At 37.6% G+C, this 22562-nt stretch overlaps 1 protein-coding gene and 1 long non-coding RNA gene across 5 annotated transcripts in view; one reads left to right on the top strand and one right to left on the bottom strand.

Annotated features, from left to right (window-relative positions):
- The window catches only part of LOC134295420 (uncharacterized), a 37345-nt gene extending 31431 nt beyond the window's left edge, over positions 1-5914 (top strand). The window contains exon 3 of the long non-coding RNA XR_010001983.1: positions 4202-5914. This is a non-coding gene — a long non-coding RNA (uncharacterized LOC134295420). The remainder of the gene's footprint in view (positions 1-4201) is intronic.
- The window catches only part of ano1 (anoctamin 1), a 147904-nt gene that overhangs the window by 73889 nt on the left and 51453 nt on the right, over positions 1-22562 (bottom strand). For all 4 annotated transcript variants that reach the window (XM_062967824.1, XM_062967825.1, XM_062967827.1 and 1 more), the window contains exons 3-6: positions 18994-19320; positions 10637-10735; positions 6010-6161; positions 1759-1813 (exon numbers count right to left, since the gene is read on the bottom strand). In XM_062967824.1, the coding sequence (XP_062823894.1) occupies positions 1759-1813; positions 6010-6161; positions 10637-10735; positions 18994-19320 (633 nt within the window). The remainder of the gene's footprint in view (positions 1-1758; positions 1814-6009; positions 6162-10636; positions 10736-18993; positions 19321-22562) is intronic.

Here is a 22562-nt window from a genome sequence, read left to right as displayed (position 1 = left end):
GCACATTGAAGCATGAAAAAGTAAAAAGTATTAGTATCTCAGCTACCCATGTGAATAATTTTGAATTATTATTATTTGGGATTTTGGAGTTCTGCATAAGGGATGCTCAACCTGTATAAAAACTCAATTAGAAGAAAATAACAGAAGGCCGTCACTCCTTTTAATATGAAAGTGGATTATAATTTAAAAAATCAGTTGACCCACTTTACAGTTCAATACTTTAGAAACAGCTACCGTGTTTCCCTGAAAATAAGACAGTGTCTTATATTAATTTTTGCTCTCAAAGATGAATTAGGTCTTATTTTCAGGGGATATCTTATTTTTCCATGAATAAGAATTCACATTTATTGTTGAACAAAAGAAATGAATATTTATTATATACTGTACAGTTGTTGTCATCACAAACCAGCATAACCAGACAAACTGTGAATCCTATCGGGAAGTTCTTGTTACTACCAATATTTCCATGTACAACAATCTATAGTATGTACATTTTTCCGATCCTGCATGCTCTGGTGTTCTGTTTGGCGGGCATGCTTCCAAACAGAAACTTTGCTAGGTCTTACTTGCAGGGAAGTCCTTATATTTAACAATTCAGCAAAAGCTCTTCTAGGTCTTATTTTCAGGGGATGTTTTATTTTCAGGGAAACAGTATATATGGTAGCTTAATGTTCTCTATCCTAACATTCAAGCAAAAACAAAGATAAATACAAAGCAAAAAATAGTTATTTACATTTGTAATTCTATGCACTGGATAGTTAAGCTTTATAGTGTTGTTAAAGCATTTTAGTCAACATAAGATATTAATAAGCAGGAACTAAACTGCTTGCCATGTATTATAAATGTTGTTACTTATCACCTTACATCATGAGATTTCATATTTAAATGAAATCAATTGAACAAAATGAAAACTATTTGAAATATTAAAAATAATTTCAAGATACCAGAAGTACATTAAACAATTTGACACAGTAATATAGTTCAATGACCCATAGTTAACAATTATGCCCAGCATAAACATCCACCTGCAACAGCCAACAGAAATGGGGGGGCCACAAATGGGAAGAAATCACTTGGATCCTTTCCCATCAACCTTGAGATTCATGATTTATTCATATGTTTGTGGCTCCTTGTCTTCTGATGTGAAGGTCAAAACCAATTAAAGGAGTCTAAAGCCATATGGTTCCTTTCTATTTTAATAACCCCTAATGAGGAATATATGTTATCAGGGATTGGAATAATTGGTTAGAAGTAACAATTTGTATCATGGTACCTCTGGGGCAATGACATTATCAATGTTGCTAATTAAATATATATAAATATAAATATAAATGGCTGGTAATGTAAATGTATTTCACTTCAGTGCAATGAGTAACATTTCATAACTTCTACTTTGTATTACAATATTGGTTTCAGACCATTTCTATAATTTAAAATATATTTGTTTTAAATGGGCAGGACATGGTCCACTGGGTGCATGCAGCTCCTGAATTCCACTTTTGCTGTCCTTAAAGCCGCAAAGTAGCAAAGCCCACATTGCAACTGTGTATATGGATGTGTATGAATCTGCATATATTCAGCTGGCGGTATTTATTTATTTATTTATTTATTGAATTTGTATGCTACCTTTCTTCCAGAGTGGTAAGAGTACAGTAAAACAAAGCCTCAATATAAACGTCTAAAGAGGAGCACCAGACCAGTATGGAGAAATGCCTACATCACAATCTATGTCTCTTTCTCGACTAAGTGTATACTTACAATGGTACTTCTAGTTTTGCTGTCAAAAAAGGATTCTCTGTCAGAGAGGTCAAATCTGTTAAAACATTTAAAAAAGGAAAAAACCTATCAGTGATAATAACTATGAAAATCAAATAAGGTATCCTTATTTTACTGTCAATTTTTTCCTTCTTGAGTTTTAATCACGGGCTTTAGGCAACAGCCCTTCAAAGCTTCATCATTTCAAACCCTTCTGCAAGCAAACTTAACGTTCATTAATTCACTGGCTGCACTGGGCAAAGAATTAACATTTGTTGTCTCCGTAATAATGCATTGAATCTGTTGTCCTTGATTTATATATATATTTATTTACTTAAAGAATACATATACATTTACACTGCCTCTCAACTAGGGCTCCCAAGGTAAAATACAACAGGAAAAAACCTTTTAGGACATTAAATGCACACAAACCATTCAGAATCAAACTTGATTTTACAGTATAGACACACACTTAATTCCCTGCTAGAAAATCAAAAGTGACAGAGCCAGCAAGACTTTCCTTGAGGGGGAATTCAATAGTTGGGATGCTGCTACAGAGAAAGCCCTGTCACATAAATTCACGAAACTAAGCCATTTGGGGAAGGTTCATATAGAATCACTAGCTGTGCCCGGCCACACGTTGCTGTGGCGTTGTCTGGTGGTGTTGGTGAGAACTTGTTGAGGTAGTGGTGGTATTGAATGTCTGTTGTATGGTTGTCTTTATGTTGAGTATGCATTTGGTTGTTTGTGTACTGTGAAAGTGGTGAGGGTAGAGGGGGTCTATGTCCCTGTGTAGTATTGTATAGTATTTATACGTTGTGCATGTGTTGTGAATGCTTGGATTGTGTCCTGCTGCATAGTAGAAAGGGTTGGGCTGGATGGCCCTTAGGGGTCTCTCCAAACTCTTGTGCCTGTCCCCTGGGCTGAGTAGGTTGCTAGGAGACCAAGTGGGCAGAGATTAGCCCTGTAAACTGGCAGCAATTGGATAAAAACAATTATTCCTCTCCCTCTAATTAGGACTTTATTTTTCTTTTCTTTTTGTTGTATCAATCTAGAGCCGTGGATGATGGGTTGTGTTGTCAAATTTCGAGGTTGGGGGGCCTGTAGTTTTGTTGTTTTGTCCGCTGCCCTGATGCCATCGCTCTTTTATATATATAGATAGAAACATAGAGTTGGAAGAAACCTCATGGGCCATCCAGTCCAACCCCCTGCCAAGAAGCAGGAAAACTGCATTCCAAGCACTCTGACAGATGACCATCCAGCCTCTGCTTAAAAGCCTCCAAAGAAAGAGCCTCACCACAGTCTGTGGCAGAGAGTTCCACTGCTGAACAGCTCTCACAGTGAGGAAGTTCTTCCTAATATTCAGGTGGAATCTCCTTTCCAGTAGTTTGAAGCCATTGTTCCACATCCTAGTCTCCAGGGCAGTAGAAAACAAGCTTGCTCCCTCCTCCCTATGACTTAGAATCATAGAATTGGAAGAGACCTCATGGGCCATCATAGGACTTCTCACATATTTATACATGGCCATCATGTCTCCTCTCAGCCTTCTCTTCTGCAGGCTAAACATGCTCAGCTCTTTAAGCTGCTCCTCATAGGGCTTGTTCTCTAAACCTTGATCATTTTAGTCACCTTCCTCTGGACACAGTCCAGTTTGTCAATATCTCCCTTCAATTGTGGTGCCCAGAATTGGACACAGTATTGCAGGTGTGGTCGGACCAAGGCAGAATAGAAAGGAAGCATGACTTCTCTGGGTCTAGACACTATACTCCTATTTATGCAGGCCAAAATCCGATTGGCTTTTTAAGTCACTGCATCACATTGTTGGGTCATGTTTAACTTGTTGTTCACGAGGACTCGCAAGATCTTTTTCACATATACTATGTACGTGTATATGGGAGAAAGCAATTTTTCACATATTCTGCTCTTTGTGGGTTTCATGTATCGCTGCCTGAGAAAGGGAACAGTGCAGTAATAATGTAATTCATATAAAATAAAATACATGTTTGTTACTCAACTATGTTCACAAGCTATCTCATTATTACAGCTAAAACTAATACTAATTGTGCATAATGATCTAAAGAGATCAATTTGTACTTCCATTGTTTTCTATCTGTGAGTGTGGGCTCCATAAGAATGCAGAAGATTCTGAAGACTCCATGTGGAGATGAAAGATAAACTAAGGCAAATATTATAGCTAAATGGATCACAGACATTACTCAATGTTTACCAAATTGCTAGCAGCTACACTTCATTAGCTCTTAATGTGCTCAGTGCACTTAAAGGCTAATAATCATCTGCTACATCTAACATAGCCAGAGTCACAAAAATGTATGACAAATAATGAATTTTTAACATGTCATCAGGTTCTTGTTTGTTCTAACAAAGGCTTTGAACACACTGAAAGTAAAAGCTATGCCTATCTCTTCCTTTTCATTTGTCATTACAGGCACAATGATTTTCACTCCAGAATCTGTCAATCAATCCAGATAACTTCCAGCGAGCTCTTTTATGCAAACGGTGACTACAGAAAACTTTGCATGGATCAGGTTTACTATAGTTGACATAAGTCATGTGAGGACTGAACCTCAGAAAGAACTCACATCTGGCTATGTGTGGACCACTTTTGGAAACTGAGCATGTTGTTAAAATCCAACTGTTTTCAGATTTTAGCTAAGAAAAAACTACCATGTAAATCATTCCTTCCCCTAAATCCAATTGTTAATTCCAAATGGGGTAGATCTACTGGATCAATGGAATAAGGGAAACTCCACACTTACGTAAGTTCCACTGATATAATCATTTACTCTGGTTGGGAGTAACAACTGAATTCTTTTTTGAATTAGTTAACTTTCAGGAGGCACAATAACGGGTACCGGCCTCACCTTGGCTACCCCATTTTCACCTGAGCAGCAGAGGGCAGGAGTGCACAATGAGGAAAATGGTGCTGGGCACCAGTCTCTTCATTCCACAAGCCTCTGCGGTGTTCAAATTTGTGGGCTCCTGTGCCTGGCAGAAAGTGGCAGCCAATGGAGGTTGATATGACTGAGGAAGTTTCCATTCCTCATCTTAAGAACATTAGCACATGTCAGTTTCATAAGGTGGCTTTGGAGTAGCTTCCCTGTCTACACTTCCCTATGTCAATATGGATTGGGGATTGAATTAGGGGCAGTTGATGAGCTATTAAATTTACTTGTCACAACATTGACATGGCTGGTATGGGGCCGAATTAAGTGGGGTTTTGTCTTGAGTGCCTATCCCCCTTGGGGAAAGGGGATCCCCTTATGAATACCTTGTGATGAGGATGTTGGGATGCCCCCAACTTAGGCAGGTGGAAGTCCTAGCCTTGGTGCAGTGGCAGGTGGCTTACAAACTGATGGGATCCTGGTTTCTGCCCCCCAGGAGTTGAGCTAGTAGGGCAATGATGCACTATTGGCTGACAGTTGGCATTCGGTTCCATACCAAAAAAACCTTCTTTCAGCTGTAATCAATAAACATTGTGGTGTGTTCTATTCCAAATAAGTGTCTGGAATGTTTCTTGAGGTATGCTGTCTATTTTGCCATTGAGGGCTACATTTATATTTGTTTTGCAGTGGGCAATTGCGTGCTGTATTCTTTTAAGTTGTTTCCAACCTATGATGAGCCCACAAGTGAACTTATCATGCAGATTTTAGATGAAAGCTTTATTCAGAGGAGGTTTTGTAATGCCCTCCTCTGAGGCCAAGGGTGTGTGGCTTGAACATGGCTACACAGTGGGTATCCTTAGCTGAGTGAGGATTCAAATCCTGGTCAACTACAGTCCTAATCCAACTCTCAAACCACTATGTTGACTCTGTAGTAAACTACGTGATAGTAATTCTGAATAGGTTTATTGGGTCTTATTCCAATACAGAAAGGGAGATATCGCAATTGTATTTTGAGCTTATAATATATATGTTTATATGCTTATATATGCTTATAATAAGCCCTACCAAATCCAATGAAGCCTATTTCCAAGGAAAAATGTATAGAATTCTTTTGTATACTCTCAGGACCTCATCACATGAAAGTGGGGAAAGCAGGGAAAAGCAGAGGGAACCGTCTTCTTTCGTTCTTTACTATGACTTCCCTTCTTCACATCCTTTCCCCGTCATTCCCCTCTTCCATCCGGCTTCTACGTGTTTCTATAAATAGCCCCAGGATTTAGCCTCTAATGGTATTCCCAGAGGCGATTCGGCTAAAAATGACATTGAATAAAGATAATTAACTTTGACTTACAAGTGCTGTTTCTCCCTGGAGAAGGGGTAGGAGAGGCGTTTCACTGTCTGATGCTTGGGTTCTGCCACTTTAGGTTGTATGGGCTCAGTTATTTTCTGAATTACAGAATTGATTTTTTTCAGAAGGCCATGTGATTGATGAATTTGATACATCTGAGGGTCAAAAAACAAATAAATAAGGCTTTATTTTTCCCACCATATGCAAAACATACCAAGGTTTTAAGAACAAAACACTCTTCAAACTAAAGAAAGAAAGTGGAAAAACAGCTGTAAATGACATTTAATACAAAAAGAAGATACCTAACCAAATTGTAGATCACATCCCCTTGAATGGCTAGGGTGCCACCCTCAATCCTCAACCCACCAAGATGCTGGATAGTGTAAAATACCTTTTTCCTGACATTAGAAACCTGTAGCCAGCCAAACTTTGGGGCTACATAGACTAACTGGTTTGATTCAGTACAAGATAGATTATGTATGTTCAAAACCAAATTGCTAATATTCTGTGCTCAAAAACAGGTGAAGCATATCCAATGTAAACCAATAAATTGTAGAATTAAGACCCAGGTCTACATGGGGCGAAGGCCATCTTCCTCACAATACCAGGACTGAATGGGACTACTGGTATTTTCCATTTACTGTGAGCTTGTAGGTTCTCTCAAGAGATAAGCTAATGATCTCTAATTTGCCCTGCTTCACCAAGGCTCTAACAGATGTAACCAACAATGATTTGGCTATTTTAACGCTAACACATTACATCCTTCTTTCTGTTAGTCCAACAATCTGTTAGTCAGTAGCTATAAGATCAGATTCAAAGGATCATACCTCAGAGAAATATTAGCATAGACCACAATATTGGAACTAGCTACATTCTGCTGTGCACATGTGTGCTATGCCAAAAGCTTCAGGTGTTGCAAGCTTCTTCCTTTGTGTACATCCAGTGAAATAAAATGCATACATGTACTTTAAAAGTGACTTTACACTATGTTTGCATGTTTGTTGTTAATCAATAATGTAAAAAGCAGCCCTTGGAGAGAAGGCACAGATCCCTACAGGTAGTTAAGATAATACCTCAAGAAAGCTGAAATCTCAGGAATCACCCCAGTAAAAAGATTTCTGACTCTGAAGGTTGAACTGCAACTTAAATGTGTTGGAGAAATGCTTAGAGAAATCTCAGAAAACAGAGGATTATCTACTTGATGGATGAGGATAGAGCCTCAATGCATGAATTCTTCCTTTCTTCTCCAAATTTCTAGCAGCAGTATGAATGCTGTACCTTGAACTACTACAGAAGAAACTATGCTATGCAAGGGACTGTGTACATTTGAATAATGTATACAGATTACAGAGTCTATATGGTATGCTAATAGCACCCTCAACCTTCCTGCTGTAGACCATGCAACCATCTATTTTTAAACAAGGATCACTGAACCCGTGTAGGAGACTGGACAAGATCATATCCTTTCCAATTCTACATCTTCATAATTCAAGACTCTTAAGCACAATGGGAAGGCTATTTTTTAAAAAAAATTGGAAACATAACTAAAATAAGTAACATGAAAAATAGGAATAGATCAGCTACTAATAGGAAATTCAAACTCAAAGTATAATTTTAGTTGTACTTGCAATAAATTACTTTGCACTTTTAGGCTGTCTCATGTTCCATTAAAGACATTTCCCTTTAGAGTCTGGATTTTGTACTTAGTGTGACATTAAATATTGATCCATTTCTCAGTTTTGTACCCTGAACAGGTACAGTTATATCTCTCAGAAGCTTCACATTCATCATCCAACCATGGTGACAACATACTCCACCTTTAAAAAGATAATTCAAATATTCATCTGGAATTTAAGAATGGTTCCTATTTATCCCATTATTTTTAGATCATGTTGGACACTGACATGGGAATACTCACATGCATATACACTTCTCTACATGGAATCGCCCTTTACATTGGCCTTCCTGTGTCGGTGATCCAGAAGCTCAAATTAGTGCAAAATGCAGCTGCCCGGCTCCTTGTGGGAGTCCCAATAAGATGCCACATAACACCAATCTTACGGCAGCTGCACTGGTTACCAATTGAGCACCGGATCACTTTCAAAGTGATGGTGCTTACCTTCAAGGCCTTACATGGTCTAGGGCCGATGTACCTGAAGGACCGCCTCACTCCCTACAAACCCCAGAGATCCCTCCGTTCTGAGGACCAAGACCTGTTGGAAGTCCCCAGTTTTAAGACCTTGTGCCTAACAACAACTAGACGCAGAGCCTTTTCAGTAGTGGCGCCATCTCTCTGGAACACCTTGCCACCTGAAGTTCGCGCCTTGCGGGACTTGTCGGCCTTCTGCAGGGCATGTAAGACACATCTGTTTCAACAGGCTTTTGAGTTCTGTTGTTGATGTTTTAAAAGGTGCTTTTAGGATGTTTTAAAGATGTTTTTTAAAGATGTTTTAAAGATGTTTTTTAAATTGTTGGTTTTAGCCGGTTCTTGTAAGCCGCTCCGAGCCCTAGGGGAGTGGCGGCATATAAGTTTGAAAAATAAATAAATAAATAAATAAACTTGCCATAAAGTTGTTGGTGCACTGAGGCAACATATCCCAAAGGACACAGAGACCTCATCACTTTTATTTACATTCATTTGTGAACATAAAAATCATTGCTATAGTGCATGTGAACACAGAGCTAAGAATCCTTTCCCCATGTTTCTTCTCTGTTCTAGTCCTGCAACAAAAATGTCCCAAAGTCTAATAACATGCTGAGTGGGCTTGTCATAGCAAGAAGACATATAATTATATCACCACCACAGCAAGGCATCTAGTAAGTTGGCTGGGAATCCAATACTAGTAGTGAAGAAATGTTATCCATACTAGGCTGCATCCAAATGTAATGAGAGCAGATTCACTGTAATCCATGGGACATAACAAACAATTTGAGATTATATTTTGTCAAAAGGATTTTAATGATTTCACTGTCTAGATCTAGTCCACAGGCATTAAGGTTTTTCCCTCACAGAACTACAGTGCTGGCAGAGAGGAGCCCCCACTGACACAGTAGGTTAAACACTTGTGCTGGCAGGACTGATGACCTGAAGGTTGGGTTGTTGACTTGAAGGTTGCCAGTTCGAATCCAACCCAGGGAGAGTGCAGATGAGCTTCCTCTATCAGCTCCAGCTCCAGCTCCATCCGGGGACATGAGAGAAGCCTCCCATAAGGATAGTAAAAACGTCAAAACATCTGGGCATCCCCTGAGCAACATCCTTGCAGATGGCCAATTCTTTCACACCAGAAGCGACTTGCAGTTTCTCAAATCACTCCTGACACGGGAAAAAAAATGCTGGCCGAATTTACACTGTTCTATCAAAGAAAAAGGAAATTCATAATAGGACAGCAAGGTTACACTCTCATGGGGAGAACGTGGAGCAGATACAATATTTTAGGCCTGTAGGGCAGAAATATCATTATGTTTCCTTGTTAGGGTAGGCAATATTTGCTTTCCAAATATTCAGATACATCTGAACAAAAAGGCCAGAGAAGAGGTATGTGCAGCCCAACCCTTTGTATGTATACTCTAAATTCACTCCCAGTCTTCTAAAGCTCTGGGATCTTACAAATTAAATTTTTTTCAGATGGGAAAAATACCCCAAAATGGGAAAACACATTAGAACTATAACACAATATGGCAGCATGTGCCACGACCCTGCAAAAAACCAAAAATATACTTCCCCCCCCCCCCCCAAAAAGGGGAAATTTGAATCAGCCTTCAGAGTCATTCTAGGTTGTGTTTTTGGTAAAAATGGAATACACTACCTGCTAGGGGATGCAAAACAAAAATTACTCTCTATCTTACCATAATTGCCAGCCCATGACAAATGCACAGAAAACAGAAACCATGAAAGAATTTCCCCAATTTATTCTGGTTTTTATTGGATCACTAGAATATAAATTTTAAACATCAATAGAAAAGTAACTTAATTATGAATATATATTATTCTTTCAATGTAAATACAATATAATTAGATGTTCTAATTTTTTAACAATTTACTTAATATCTTCACCTTTCTTGCTAATTTTCCTGTCTCTCAGCCATTGACAGCCTCGTTCTTCCTTCAGTTCTCTTATCTCCTTTTCTATTCATTCTCTTAAATAAACATTTCCAGCTTTGCACCTGGATACATGACAGAACTTAGCATTCTGCAACTACAGTAGTTATTAGATAGGCATTGGTGTCCCATTAGCAGTTGAGACTGGCCAGGAAAACATAACATGAAGTATTTTGAAAAAGAAAACTGCAACTGTGTCATATGGGTAAAACACTATGAGCATGATTCATGGGATGCAATAGAAATGTTTATACTAAGTAACTACAAAATGGCACCAACCATCTTTGTTTGCCTTTAAAGGAACACTGTATACCACTTTCAGTTAATAGAATTCCTTACATTAACATTTCACAGCATTCATATTATCACAATATAAATTCTAAAGCAATTTTTACTAAATAGTCAATAAATTATTCTGCTTCCTTTACATATAGATAAAATTTGTTTGTGAAAATCAATCCACTTTTAAAGATTTCTAAGACGTGCAGAACTATTCTATGATTCTGTGCCAGAAAGATAATTGAAACTAACCTTTTTTGTAGGCATTTTCAGTTTCATAAATTCTGCTTCCCGGCACAATACATTCCAGGGTGCATGTATTTTTACAAATCCAAGCCCGTGTATCTTTGTCTAAAAACATTGAAAGAGAAAGAAATATTTAGTTTAAAATCAATAAAATTCAAATTTGTTCAATTTCTTAGCCCCTTCCCCCAATGATTAAAACAACAACAGCAACAACAACTGGTATTATATTTGGGATAACCAAATACTTGGGGTGCTCTATGCAGTCATGCCAGGCACATGACCCTGGAGGTGTCTACAGACAAGGCCAGCTCTTTGGTTTAGAAATGGAGATGGGCACCAACCCCAGAGTCGGACACGACTAGACTTAATGTCAGGAGATAATCTTTACCTTTATCTATAATGAATGTAGGAAAAAGATGTAAAGATGACAGGGTGGTGAATTGGTACTTGAACCAGGATAGATATTTTGCTGCAAATAAGCAAATTCTGTCTTAAAAGATGGTGGACAATGGCTTCTCCATAGGTAGGGAGGCAAACTTGGTCAGTGTTTTTGTTTGAAATTTAATGGTGCCATCCAAGATACAAATGCCCAAAATACGTTTGCCACTTTGACACCTTCTTTAACATTTGTATTAAAACTCCTTGAAATTTTGGACAAAAGCCCAAAACAGATTCTCTGTGCCACTATATTAACCCAATCAGTCACCATGAATAAGCCAATTGCCTCTTAAAGATAGTTTATAAGCATAACACTGATATTAAATGTACCACTTTAACTGAATTTAGTTGAAGATAATTCTAAATGGTAGCAATTTAATTTCAAATTTAAATAATTCTATTATAAACAGTTAGTAATCCTAGCTATGTCTTGTGGGTAAAGACTAGAAGATAAGGTGACACTTGTCCAGAAAAAAAATTGGCTGCAATTCATTACTCATTTACTTTACAGCTTCCCTATTCATTGTCATTGGAATATCACTTCATTCAGCTCAAGTTCACGAGTGTCTTCAATTCCAGATCTCATCCGCAGGATGGAAGCATTAATATTTTATGAATTTTCTAATATAAATCTGGGTTTTCCAAAGCATGTTCTACTGTGGTATTCATTTTCCTTATATTTTAAAATGATAAGAGTTGGTGGATTAAGAACCTACATCAGTGACAATGTCAATTTGGACTGTAGTTTTGAAATCCTTTTCAGGCAACTGTCTGGTAATATCACCTCCAAAGCTAGGAGACTCTTCCTCTCAGCCCTTTGTTATAATGCTGTTGCTGCTGTACTAGTTTACACAAGCATAAAAACCTGTTTTCATCCTGCCACCCCATGTGCACCTGCTCACTAAAAATACATTACTCGAGGGACATAAATAGCTGTCAATCTTCAGTATGGCATAGCTTCAAAAACATGTATTAGCTTACTTCAGGGAGGAAAATTTAATCAACTTAATATATGCCTTTCTTGAAACAAGATTCTACTTTTTACCAGCACTAAAGTTGGGAAGGCTTCGGAGGACTCTCCATGACGGCCAATCAACTGACTGTAACAAGACCATTTGGCCTCTATTAAGACTTGATTCAGTTCCACATGTACTAAAATCATGCTCAGTGTTTAAAGAAGAGCTTTGTCTACAACACCAAAATAACTCAGGTGTAATTCAGCTCTGGAGATGCCCTGGATTCACCCCCATTAGTAAGACACCTATCTGTAACATAACACACTGAAACTGGATATCTGCCCACACCTCAAATTAGAATCAGAACTGTTTCTAGTCCTCCTTCTCCTCTGAAGTGATTTGCCTGTTGCTCCTGTCTTCCTGGACAAACAGCTTCCTGGCGGAGTCTCGCTGAGGAAGCTGTGTGCATGGATGTCAGGAGAAGATTAATGGTGAGGAGGTGGCCACGTCAACTATGGGCACCTTATTCTGAGCAAACAACCCCCTCAGAACAAGCACAAAAAGTCAGCAATCTCCCCCCTTTCTGCCACTTCTCAGCACAAAAATGACAGAAAACGGAAGGCAATGGCAAGTCAGTTCAGAGGAAGTGATAGTTATTTCCCCTACCATTTCTCCAATGCAAAAATATGGGAATCTTTAATGTCAGAAAGCATATACCTCAGCAAGTTGTAGTGGACACTTGACACCTAGCAACCTGTCCCTCCCACTACCTTAAAGCCACCCAGTCTCAATTATACAAATATAGCAACAGTTTGGATTTTCCTAGAAACTGTAGAGCAGGGGTCCCCAAACTTTTTAAACAGGGGGCCAGTTCACGATCCTTTCGACCGTTGGAGGGCCGGACTATATTTGGCCACTGAGCAATAATAATAATAATAATAATAATAATAATAATAATAATAATAATAATAAAGAGGGTTGGAAGAGACCCCTTGAGCCATTGAGTCCAATCCCCTTCTGCCTTTGCGCACCAAAAGCACAAGCAAAGCACCCCTGACAGATGGCCACCCAGCCTCAATGTTAATAATAATAATAATAATAATAATAATAATAATAATAAAAAAGAGGGTTGGAAGAGACCCCTTGGGCCATTGAGTCCAATCCCCTTCTGCCTTTGTGCACCGAAAGCACAAGCAAAGCACCCCTGGCAGATGGCCACCCAGCCTCAATGTTGATAATAATAATAATAATAATAATAATAATAATAATAATAATAATAATAATGGTTGTAAGAGAAGAAGAGACCCCTTGGGTCATTTAGTCCAACCCCCTTCTGCCCTTGTGCCGTGGGGGCCGGATAAACAGCTTCGATGGGCCGCATCCGGCCCCCGGGCCTTAGTTTGGGGACCCCTGCTGTAGAGCAAGAAGATAGTTTTACTATATCACATTAAAGCTAAAAGAAGAACACTATGTCTACAGAATTTTGATTGAAGCAGATTATCTTAAAATGTGCAGCTACTTTGATGAGTGAACATCTAATGTCAAACTATGCACTAGGTTAACATGAAGAATCCCGCAGCTTACTAAGCCATTTCTCCAATTTTATGCAATTTTTTTTGCAATACATTTAGCACTTTATGTAAGTTTTTGAACATATTGGGCTTCAGGTCCCATTAGCCAACATGGCTAATGGTATAGTCTGCATTCTCAAAAGTCTACATTGTTATGTTTCAGGCATCACAGTTAAAACAGCGACCTAAATCCAATAGTTAGTCCCAATTTGAGTACACTTACAAATTATTTCACTTTTCTCTAAACAGCTGTATCAATTCAGAATGGGATAAGCGACCTCATAACAAATGAGCCAATATGAACCTGTCACCATTTTGCTCCTGCACAGAAGTTTTTGTTCCATAATTCTGAAAGCAACCACCAACTGAACCTAAACTTGCCCCTTTGCAATTAGTTTGACTATAGTAGATCTAATTTAAACATATTGGCATTAGTTCACAGCTACTACAATTATAATTTGAGATAAACGTTCTTATGGCAGAACTCTTTTCTTTGGCTATGCAGATGACATGCTGCTCCTTAATCATAAGCAAAAACATATCCTAGAAGTATCTATATTTATTTTTGACACAGAATTATAGTTCCTGTTAATGACATGAGAAAGGCATGAGCCTCTTGAATCCTGTTTCAGTGTTTATATGGAGAAAGCCTTGTATGAAATTCAAAATAGATATCAAAACATTCATTCTACTGGCTGGGGAATTCTGAGAATTGCAGTCCAAAAAAGTAATTTTCCAATATCTGATTCTGAATACAAACATTCTGATTCATGTTTCTGTGTTAAATCCATGTGTCTATAGTTTGCTTCTTCAGTAATCATTAGCATCCTCATGATCTTTTTATCTGCAGGTGCACATATACATATACATATACACACACATACATACATACTGTATATATAAAAACAAGCCTTTGGCTTGATAACTTGTTGAGGCAGAAGGAGTGATATATTTTAATGGGAGTATGCTCTACTTTTTGTTATGCTTCTAAGGGTTTTTTTTCCACCATACTAAATTAATGTTTTGGTTGGTTTATTTCTGTCTTATCGTCTATATCAATATATATATCAATATATATATATATATATATATATATATATATATATATATATATTCCTTGCATTGTATTTAATAATAATAATAATAATACAGTAATAATAATAATAATAATAATAATCATCATCATCATAATCTTTATATTCTACCCTCTCTCCCTGAGGGGACTCAGGGTAGATTAAAAAAAAGGCACACATGCCAAATACATTCATAAGGAAAAATACAAAAACAGAGTAATCAAATCTCAAAAAGAAACAACAGCTACGACAAAATTAAACAAAAATTAAATGATAACATAATCTACCAGTTACTTTGCATTTTGTGTAAAAAACATTAAGCATAAATTATAGAAAACACACATAACGGTCCATTAAAACAGTTATTAAAATATTAAATGGCCAATTAAGTTGTTTATGTTTACTGTGTGTTATTTTAATTTTTGTTGTATGTTGAATTGGATTCCATATTGGATGTTCGAACATAAAAATTGGGAGAGTAAACAAACCAAGGAGAAAATGTATATTCAAAATTATCTCTATCCCTCTCTGTCCTCCAATAAAGGATCATTGATTTCATGTGTCTTGCATGGAAGGAATTGAACTATTCATTTTCTGAATAGATAGACATTTAAAACTTTGATGATAAAAATGTTTCTCCATTAAACTGTTACTTCAGTTTGATACTTGTAGCCGTGATGTAAACAACCTTAAATATCTTTGTGATTCTTTCCATGTACCTGGAATTAATGTGGATCAGTTTTTTAACCCATTTTTAAAGAAAAATATTTTATTGCAACAAAAACCTTTAGATTTTTTAGATTTTAATAATTTTATACAAATAGGAATTTTCATCCCTAAAACTATACTAGACTGTGCACACGTATATACAAGCACATATGCACATATCCACCCTTACATATATGAGGTTAATTCACCAGCATAAAAGACAGTTAAACTATTGAATGGAGAGATTCTGTTGTGGAAAAATGGGAAACTTTCTCTAAGTTCTCTTCCTGCACAGTAAATTTGAGCTAAACTTGTTAACAACTCACACAGCCATTTTACTACACATTCATGTTCTTGCTTTTTAGGGTAGGTTTGTCATATGAATTGGCTTTAGTTCTCATTATGTTCAGAAGGCTTGCGTAAGGGAAGAACAAGTTAGAGGAAGAGTAGAAAAGTGCAATGGAGGATAAGACCTATGACTTTTCAAACACAGTAGGGATCCTGAGGGAAAGGAAGCAGACTTGGCAAGATTATGTATGAATATTCCCAGATCCGTACAGAAAGCTTGCATTAGTGTGAGTGTCAACAAAGAGCTCTACTGGGATCAGAGTACCAAAAGCTTTGTGTGAAACTCCAGACTTTTCTCTCATTTCAATAAATACAGTTCTTGTTTTTCTGTTACTCATTTTCACCCATGCATGACTACCCTTATAAAAGGCAAGTGGCAGAAAGAGCCATATCTCTGTGGGAAATACACTGACATGGTCAAAATATACTTCCGTGGGAAATCTCTCCACTGGCTTGTCTTGGAAACATGCCCCATGTATCTCTTTCTCCAATTTATCTCTTCTACCATGCACATCCTTGACAATATGCTGCTTACACATAGGCAGGGATGGGCAAAAGGTGTCCCTAGGGCTGCATGCGATCATTGGCCCATCCAAACATCATGGGCAGCTTTCCCCTCTAGCCACAGAGAGTGTGAATTGCCTCTGTAAGAAGGGGCAACTTATATTTCAAATGCCAAGAACTCACTTCACTGTTTAACATAAAACAAAGACTACACATTTTAAAAAAATGCAAAGATAGACTTGTAAAAATTTCTCGATGTTTCTGCCAGTTTCTTGGCAGTCTATGGAATCAAGGTTTCCTCAGCAGAAAATTGGCAGCTACAACTGCAGCAGTTGGCCACCTCTAGTCTATGGACCATGGTGAGTTCTTCTTTCTATAAAAGTATAATGTTTGAAAACTTAATATCACACATAATTTGTGTGGCCCCCCCCCCCCCCCGGACTCTGCAGCTTTCTTCATGCTAGTTCTAAGGGAAAATGCTTTAAAAGTCATAGCCATTTATTTGGGGATTAACCTGCACAAAAGCAACACCCATGAGATGTTGACAGGCCTTCTAAATCTAGGCTTTAACAATCGGCTAAAGCAAACATGAAACAGTAGTCATTCCTTTTGTTTCTCTCTTCACTTTTTTGAGCAAAATAAGCTTTCATCGTTGTAGTCTAGCTTTGTATTTTCTCTATCAGCATAGTAGAATATATTTCCAGTAATATAACATATCTAAAAATTCTGTGCAATAAATGAAAACTTGAGAACACACAATCAGAAATTTCAGCATAGTTGTCTCCCAAATATCTCATCAATAGTGTTTAGTACAATAATGTACAAGACTAATACAGTAGAACAAAGCCCGCATATGCTTATACACACCCCACTTCAGAATATAGCTGCTTTGAGTCTCCTTGTGGAGAGAAAAAGTGGGGATAAATAAACATAAACATTATCATCATCATCATCATCATCATCATCATCATCATCATCATCATCACAGTTGGGCACTCTAGACAGCAGTACTAACTCTAGCAGAGTCTCCCCCTCCTCCAACATCTAAAAGTAACATATGCTATTTGAAAAACCATATTCTCCTTATACAAATCTACCCAAGCCTTAACTTTACTGAGGGAGGACATCAGAGACCCATCTAGTGAGTTCTCAAGAAAGCCTTCTCAATGACTACTCCTCCCATGCTGTGGAATTCCCTTTCATGGGAGACTCTTTCTGCTATCTCTTTGCTGTCAAGCAAAGACAGGCATTGGATATCTGAGCCTTTTCTCCAGTTCACACACAGTATTTTATCTTTATTGTTAAGGTTTTAAAATAATTGTATACCGTTAAAATGTAAGATATTGTCTTGCTTAATTGTATTTCAACTTTTTTAATAATCAGGGTTTTATCTTTACCAGGTTTTTAGCTTTATTTTATTTTAGTCTTGTAAGCTGCCTTGGGTCCCACATCAGAAAAAAAGGCAGAACATAAATCCTATACAATAAATTGAACACAGGGAGGCGGAGGGAGAGCGAGTTAGGAATCACTCTGGCCAGTGGTTCCCAAATTTTAGTCCTTCAGATGTTTTGCACTTCAACTCATGTTGACCAAGCTAACTGGGGGTTTGGCTGTGGGAGCTAAAGTCCAAAACACCTGAAGGATCAAAGCTTGGGAACTACCAGGCCTAGGCTGAAATTCTTTTCTTTGGCAGATCTCCTCATATGCAAGTGGAAGCAACTGAAAGTGATATCCTTTATCTATGATATGAGATGCTACAGTACCCTCACAACCTATCCCTTCTGCAGGTACTGAATCAACCTAAGGTGTTTCAGTTGGAAAATGATAAACATTTCACATTACTTTAGTCTGTCATGCCACCCTATATGATCTTGCAGAATTACTGTCATGTGCTCAGTCCCAGAATTAGATCCTTTAAGACTCTGAATAAGGTAGTTGTGACTTTCTGAATCTGTAGAACAGTTCTGCAGGATGCTGTAATCTGTTTTGCTTGCGCATCTTCATTTTTCCCTCGTGGCTCTTCTCTCTTAAGAGTCAGGTGATCCTTATTAAGACATATTTTCTTTTCTTCCAGGAGAAGAACTGGTAGCAGGAATGTGGATTAGTTGCCTGACTGCTTTCCAAATATTGTTACCTGCTCCTAGAAACATTAGATTTATAGAGCTCTCCAGTCACATCTTCTAGGAAAAAAATTCTAGCTTTTACTGCTCAGTTAGTGTGCATTAAAGACATAAGAAACAGCAAATGTAATATCAATGTTACTACATTGCTACTTCTGCCCTAATAAGCGAGCTACTAACTTGTTTGAAAAACACTTAACAATTACACATTACCTTGCCCCATCATATATGTTTCACAATGTAGCACATTTTGTATGAACATACACATTTATATTCAATGGTCACCTGAGCATCTCATGTGCCTGTCACAAAAAAAAAAAAAACATTGCATAATTAGAATGTTCTCAATTGTGAGTGTATGCTCCTCAGCTCATATAAAACTCTCTGGAAGGTGAAGAGTCTTTATGCAACAAAAAGCTCACTCAAAGTGGATTCCGTATAAAACATACACACAATGGCCATACATGAAACAGCTTTACATTTAAGTTATGCGGAACCAAAGAACAGGTTCTAAGAAATGCTGATTAGAAAAGTTCCAACTTTACAGACACCTATGAAAATTTCAGAACCCCGGTTCAATGTTTCACTATAGACATAAGAAATTGTTAATATAGTTAATTAAAAAGAAGGAAGAGGAATAATTACATCTTCGTCTCTCTCCAGCTCAAGGCCTGCTTGCATAAGGTTGCTTTCATACTCTTCTCTGCGGAACCTCTTGTCATCTTCATGGTAATCCATGTGTGGTTCACTTTCATCCATGTTAGCCTGCCCTCCTTTGCCAGGAAGCGGCTGCTCTTGTTTGATGCTCCGAGGTGCCAAATCATTGAGGTGGATGCGGCGGGTGAGTGTTCTGCTGAAAGAGGACTTCTTGTAGTGGTAAACCAGGATATAATCCACTTTCCTTTTCCCATCTCTAAAATAGAGTCCATATTTGCAGTTGGCATCTGGATCTTGTGAGAATGAATTTAAAATCTATAAATGGAGAAAGGAAAAGATGTTTAATAGTCTCTTTGAGCTGAAATGGTTAAGTATTAAATATTACTTTTTGGATACAGCAAAAATAACCTCTGGACAATATTATCAAATGCCTAAAATGATGTTGGTTGATCAGTGACAGGATTCAGTGGTCAGAAAGCCATTTATCCAGCCTCCCTCATGATAATTTTAAGAAAGCATTTGTGGTTAACAGATCAATACAAAATGACTTGCTTTGTGCTTTTAATACAATATACCCTCTGATCTTTGTGATATCACCCCTGTGGGTTGCAATCTCATGTTACCACATCCTGAAAAATCATTACTTGCCTTTTTCAGCTTAGAAATACTTGGCCTGAACTTTTATGCTCTTGCTCTCTATGATTGAAAGATACCCAACATCATTTGCTGCTTTCTACCAAAGGCATCTGTGTTAGTATTGACAAACAGATTAAGATTATGTTCAAACATTTGTCACTTCTCTGTGTCATCTGAAAAAAAGAGATCAGTTTTAACAGAGACTGAAAGGAGCCAGCTGGTCATGTAGCTCAGCCAAAAAGGCCAATGGAGTGAAGCCAGGAGAAGACCAAGGTTCAGATGTTTTGCTCTCTTCGTGATTTTTTCTCATGGAAGATAAAAATGAAAATGCATCTCCCACACCAATCTACTGCGATGTCTTAGTAGTAAAAAGCAGACATCTAAACTAAAATGTGAATCTCTAGATAAAACATTTGGTCATGCATCAATAAAAACTGTTGATACTATTGATCATGACAAATTACTGGCTAGTTCTACAAGAGAGTAGTAGGAGGCACCATCTCAAGCTGGTTCTACCTACAAGGTTGGATTTAGAGAGTTGTTATTATGAGATTCCTGCGGAATTCTTTGCCATCTGGATCAAAAGGGAGCTGTCTCATTTTTCATCTAGAGCACTGCTTCTTAAACTGTGGGGCCCAACCCCAAATTGGGTCTTCTAAGTTCAATGTTGGGGTCGTGAAACATTTGGCAACAGAAAATGGTTTTGGATCACAACCTAGTGGCTGTTGTAGGCATTATATGAATCTGTTAGAAACAATGTGCAGCATTTACAGTAGACTCTGCAGAAAATGCTTCAACTGTACTTCATAAAAAGGAAAAACCAGCTTGTTTAGTAAACCTTGCAAATGCTGATTTATTATCAATAAGTGTTTGATTTTGTATCTATTTTATATATCCATATATCTGGGGTTGCATAATGATTTATAAGGGAAAAACTGGGAAAAGATTAAGAAGCCCCGATCTAAAGTAGGTCACAATTCAGGAAAACTGAGTCTCCCATACTTCGTCTGAAACGAGACCCATCTGGTTGGATACATCCTAGAATGCTGGAATTTGCTAGCTAAATGACAAAAACTTTAAACTAAAAACTGGGAAATGGATAAGCAATTTTTTCTGAATGTACTCCCCTTGAGATATCAGATGCAAAAATTGATTGTGCTCTTAGATCCATCTTTCAAGATTCACTCCTTTGTGCCCAAAACTCAGACATCCTCAAACTGTGGCACTTCAGCTGTTTGGGTCTCCAAATACCAGAATTCCTAATCACTGAATAAGCTGCCTAGGGCTTCTGGGAGTTGGAGGCCCAAACAGCTGTAGGGCTGCAGTTTGAGGATGTTTGTCTTTACTGTTGTTTGATGCTCTCGCTTTGTAGGCCTGACTGGCACTGACACTAACTTCATGGCTTTTAACACAAAGTCTAATGATTTTACTTACTTACTTACTTACTTACTTACTTACTTACTTACTTACAGTATTTATATTCTGCCCTTCTCACCCTGAAGGGGACTTAGGGCGGATCACAATGTCCACATATAATGGCATCTTGATGGATACTTCCTCATTACAAATGGGAGCCAGATGATTTTTTTTATGGTGTTGTAAATTAGTTAAATTAGCCTCCCTACAAGGCAGTACCTAAATTCCTACTTGATAGATGCAACTATCTTTCGGTTGCTTAGGTCAACAACAAGCAGGGGCTATTTTTTATTTTAATTGTCAGGTGCTCATTCCGACATGGGCTGGCCTCGAACTCATGACCTCTTAGTCAGAGTGATTTATTGCAGCTAGCAACTTAACTAGCTGTGCCACAGCTGGTTAATGATTTTAAACTCTTTTAAACTATTATCTCATTTAATATGTTTCTGGACTCTTAAGATTATTTTTAACTGGTTTAAATGTTTTAAATTGATTTAAAATATCAATCTTGAGATTTCTTTTTGATACTGGGTAGATATAGAAATGATATAATTAATCAACTAAGCAATAAGTCAATCTTGCCTTTCTCCCCAAACTGTTACTTGTGTGTAGGGCACTCTGATCAGTGACTTAATCGATGCTGCCATATAATACAGTTTGAAACGGTATTATAGGGTCAGTATAGACTTATATAATACAGTTTGATACAGTTAAACTGCATTATATTAGTCTATACTGACTCTATAATGTAGTTGCAAACTAGCAGTGTAGATGGGGCCAATATCTGCTTGTGTGTGGAAACTCTGTCCACCTAGACATTTAGAAGGTCATCCAGGGTGACTTTATGGTAACATCTAGCAGAAGATACTCATTTTCATAGGTTTTGCTATTATCCATAGTTTTCTGTTTCTGCCGTAAGTTTAGGAACTTGGATACAGGGGTCAGATAATATATTGGTATTGTTTGTCATGGGTATCCATATGATGTTTTTAATAATGTTGTATGATTTTTTCATGAGAAAACAGTCCACAGTATGGTTATTTTCCATGCCACTGTTGCTTTATCAGGACAGAAAATGGTAACTCAGAGAGGACCTGTTGCATGACTCCTTCCATGTAACTTTGTGCTTACAAAAAAGTGCAATAAGGAGGCACAGTTCCCATTGTATGAAAGTAAAGACATCTACCTTGCAAGAATGACAGAGGTATCTGAACTATCTTCCCTGTCTTACAATCATGTTATATGTATTATTTTAATTTTGTACCATCAGACAGTAGGTCACTTGGCACCTATCATTTGAGAGGAACACAGCCTATCAAATACTGAAGTACTGAATTCTGGAGGAGCTACTTTTCTCAAAGAGAGTTGTCAAATTCAGTAAATTGACATCTAAAGACCACCAAAGTTGCACCATAGAAGTGGAATATAAGCAGGACTTGGCTGGACTGAGTGGTTAAGATTATTATGGATGTTCCAGATCAGGATCTTTATATATAAACCCACTT

This window comes from Anolis carolinensis, chromosome 1 (genome assembly GCF_035594765.1).
Source record: "Anolis carolinensis isolate JA03-04 chromosome 1, rAnoCar3.1.pri, whole genome shotgun sequence".
NCBI classification, from domain to species: Eukaryota; Metazoa; Chordata; class Lepidosauria; order Squamata; family Dactyloidae; genus Anolis; species Anolis carolinensis.
Note: the sequence above shows the minus strand (reverse complement) of the source record. Positions and strands in the feature narration are given on the sequence as shown.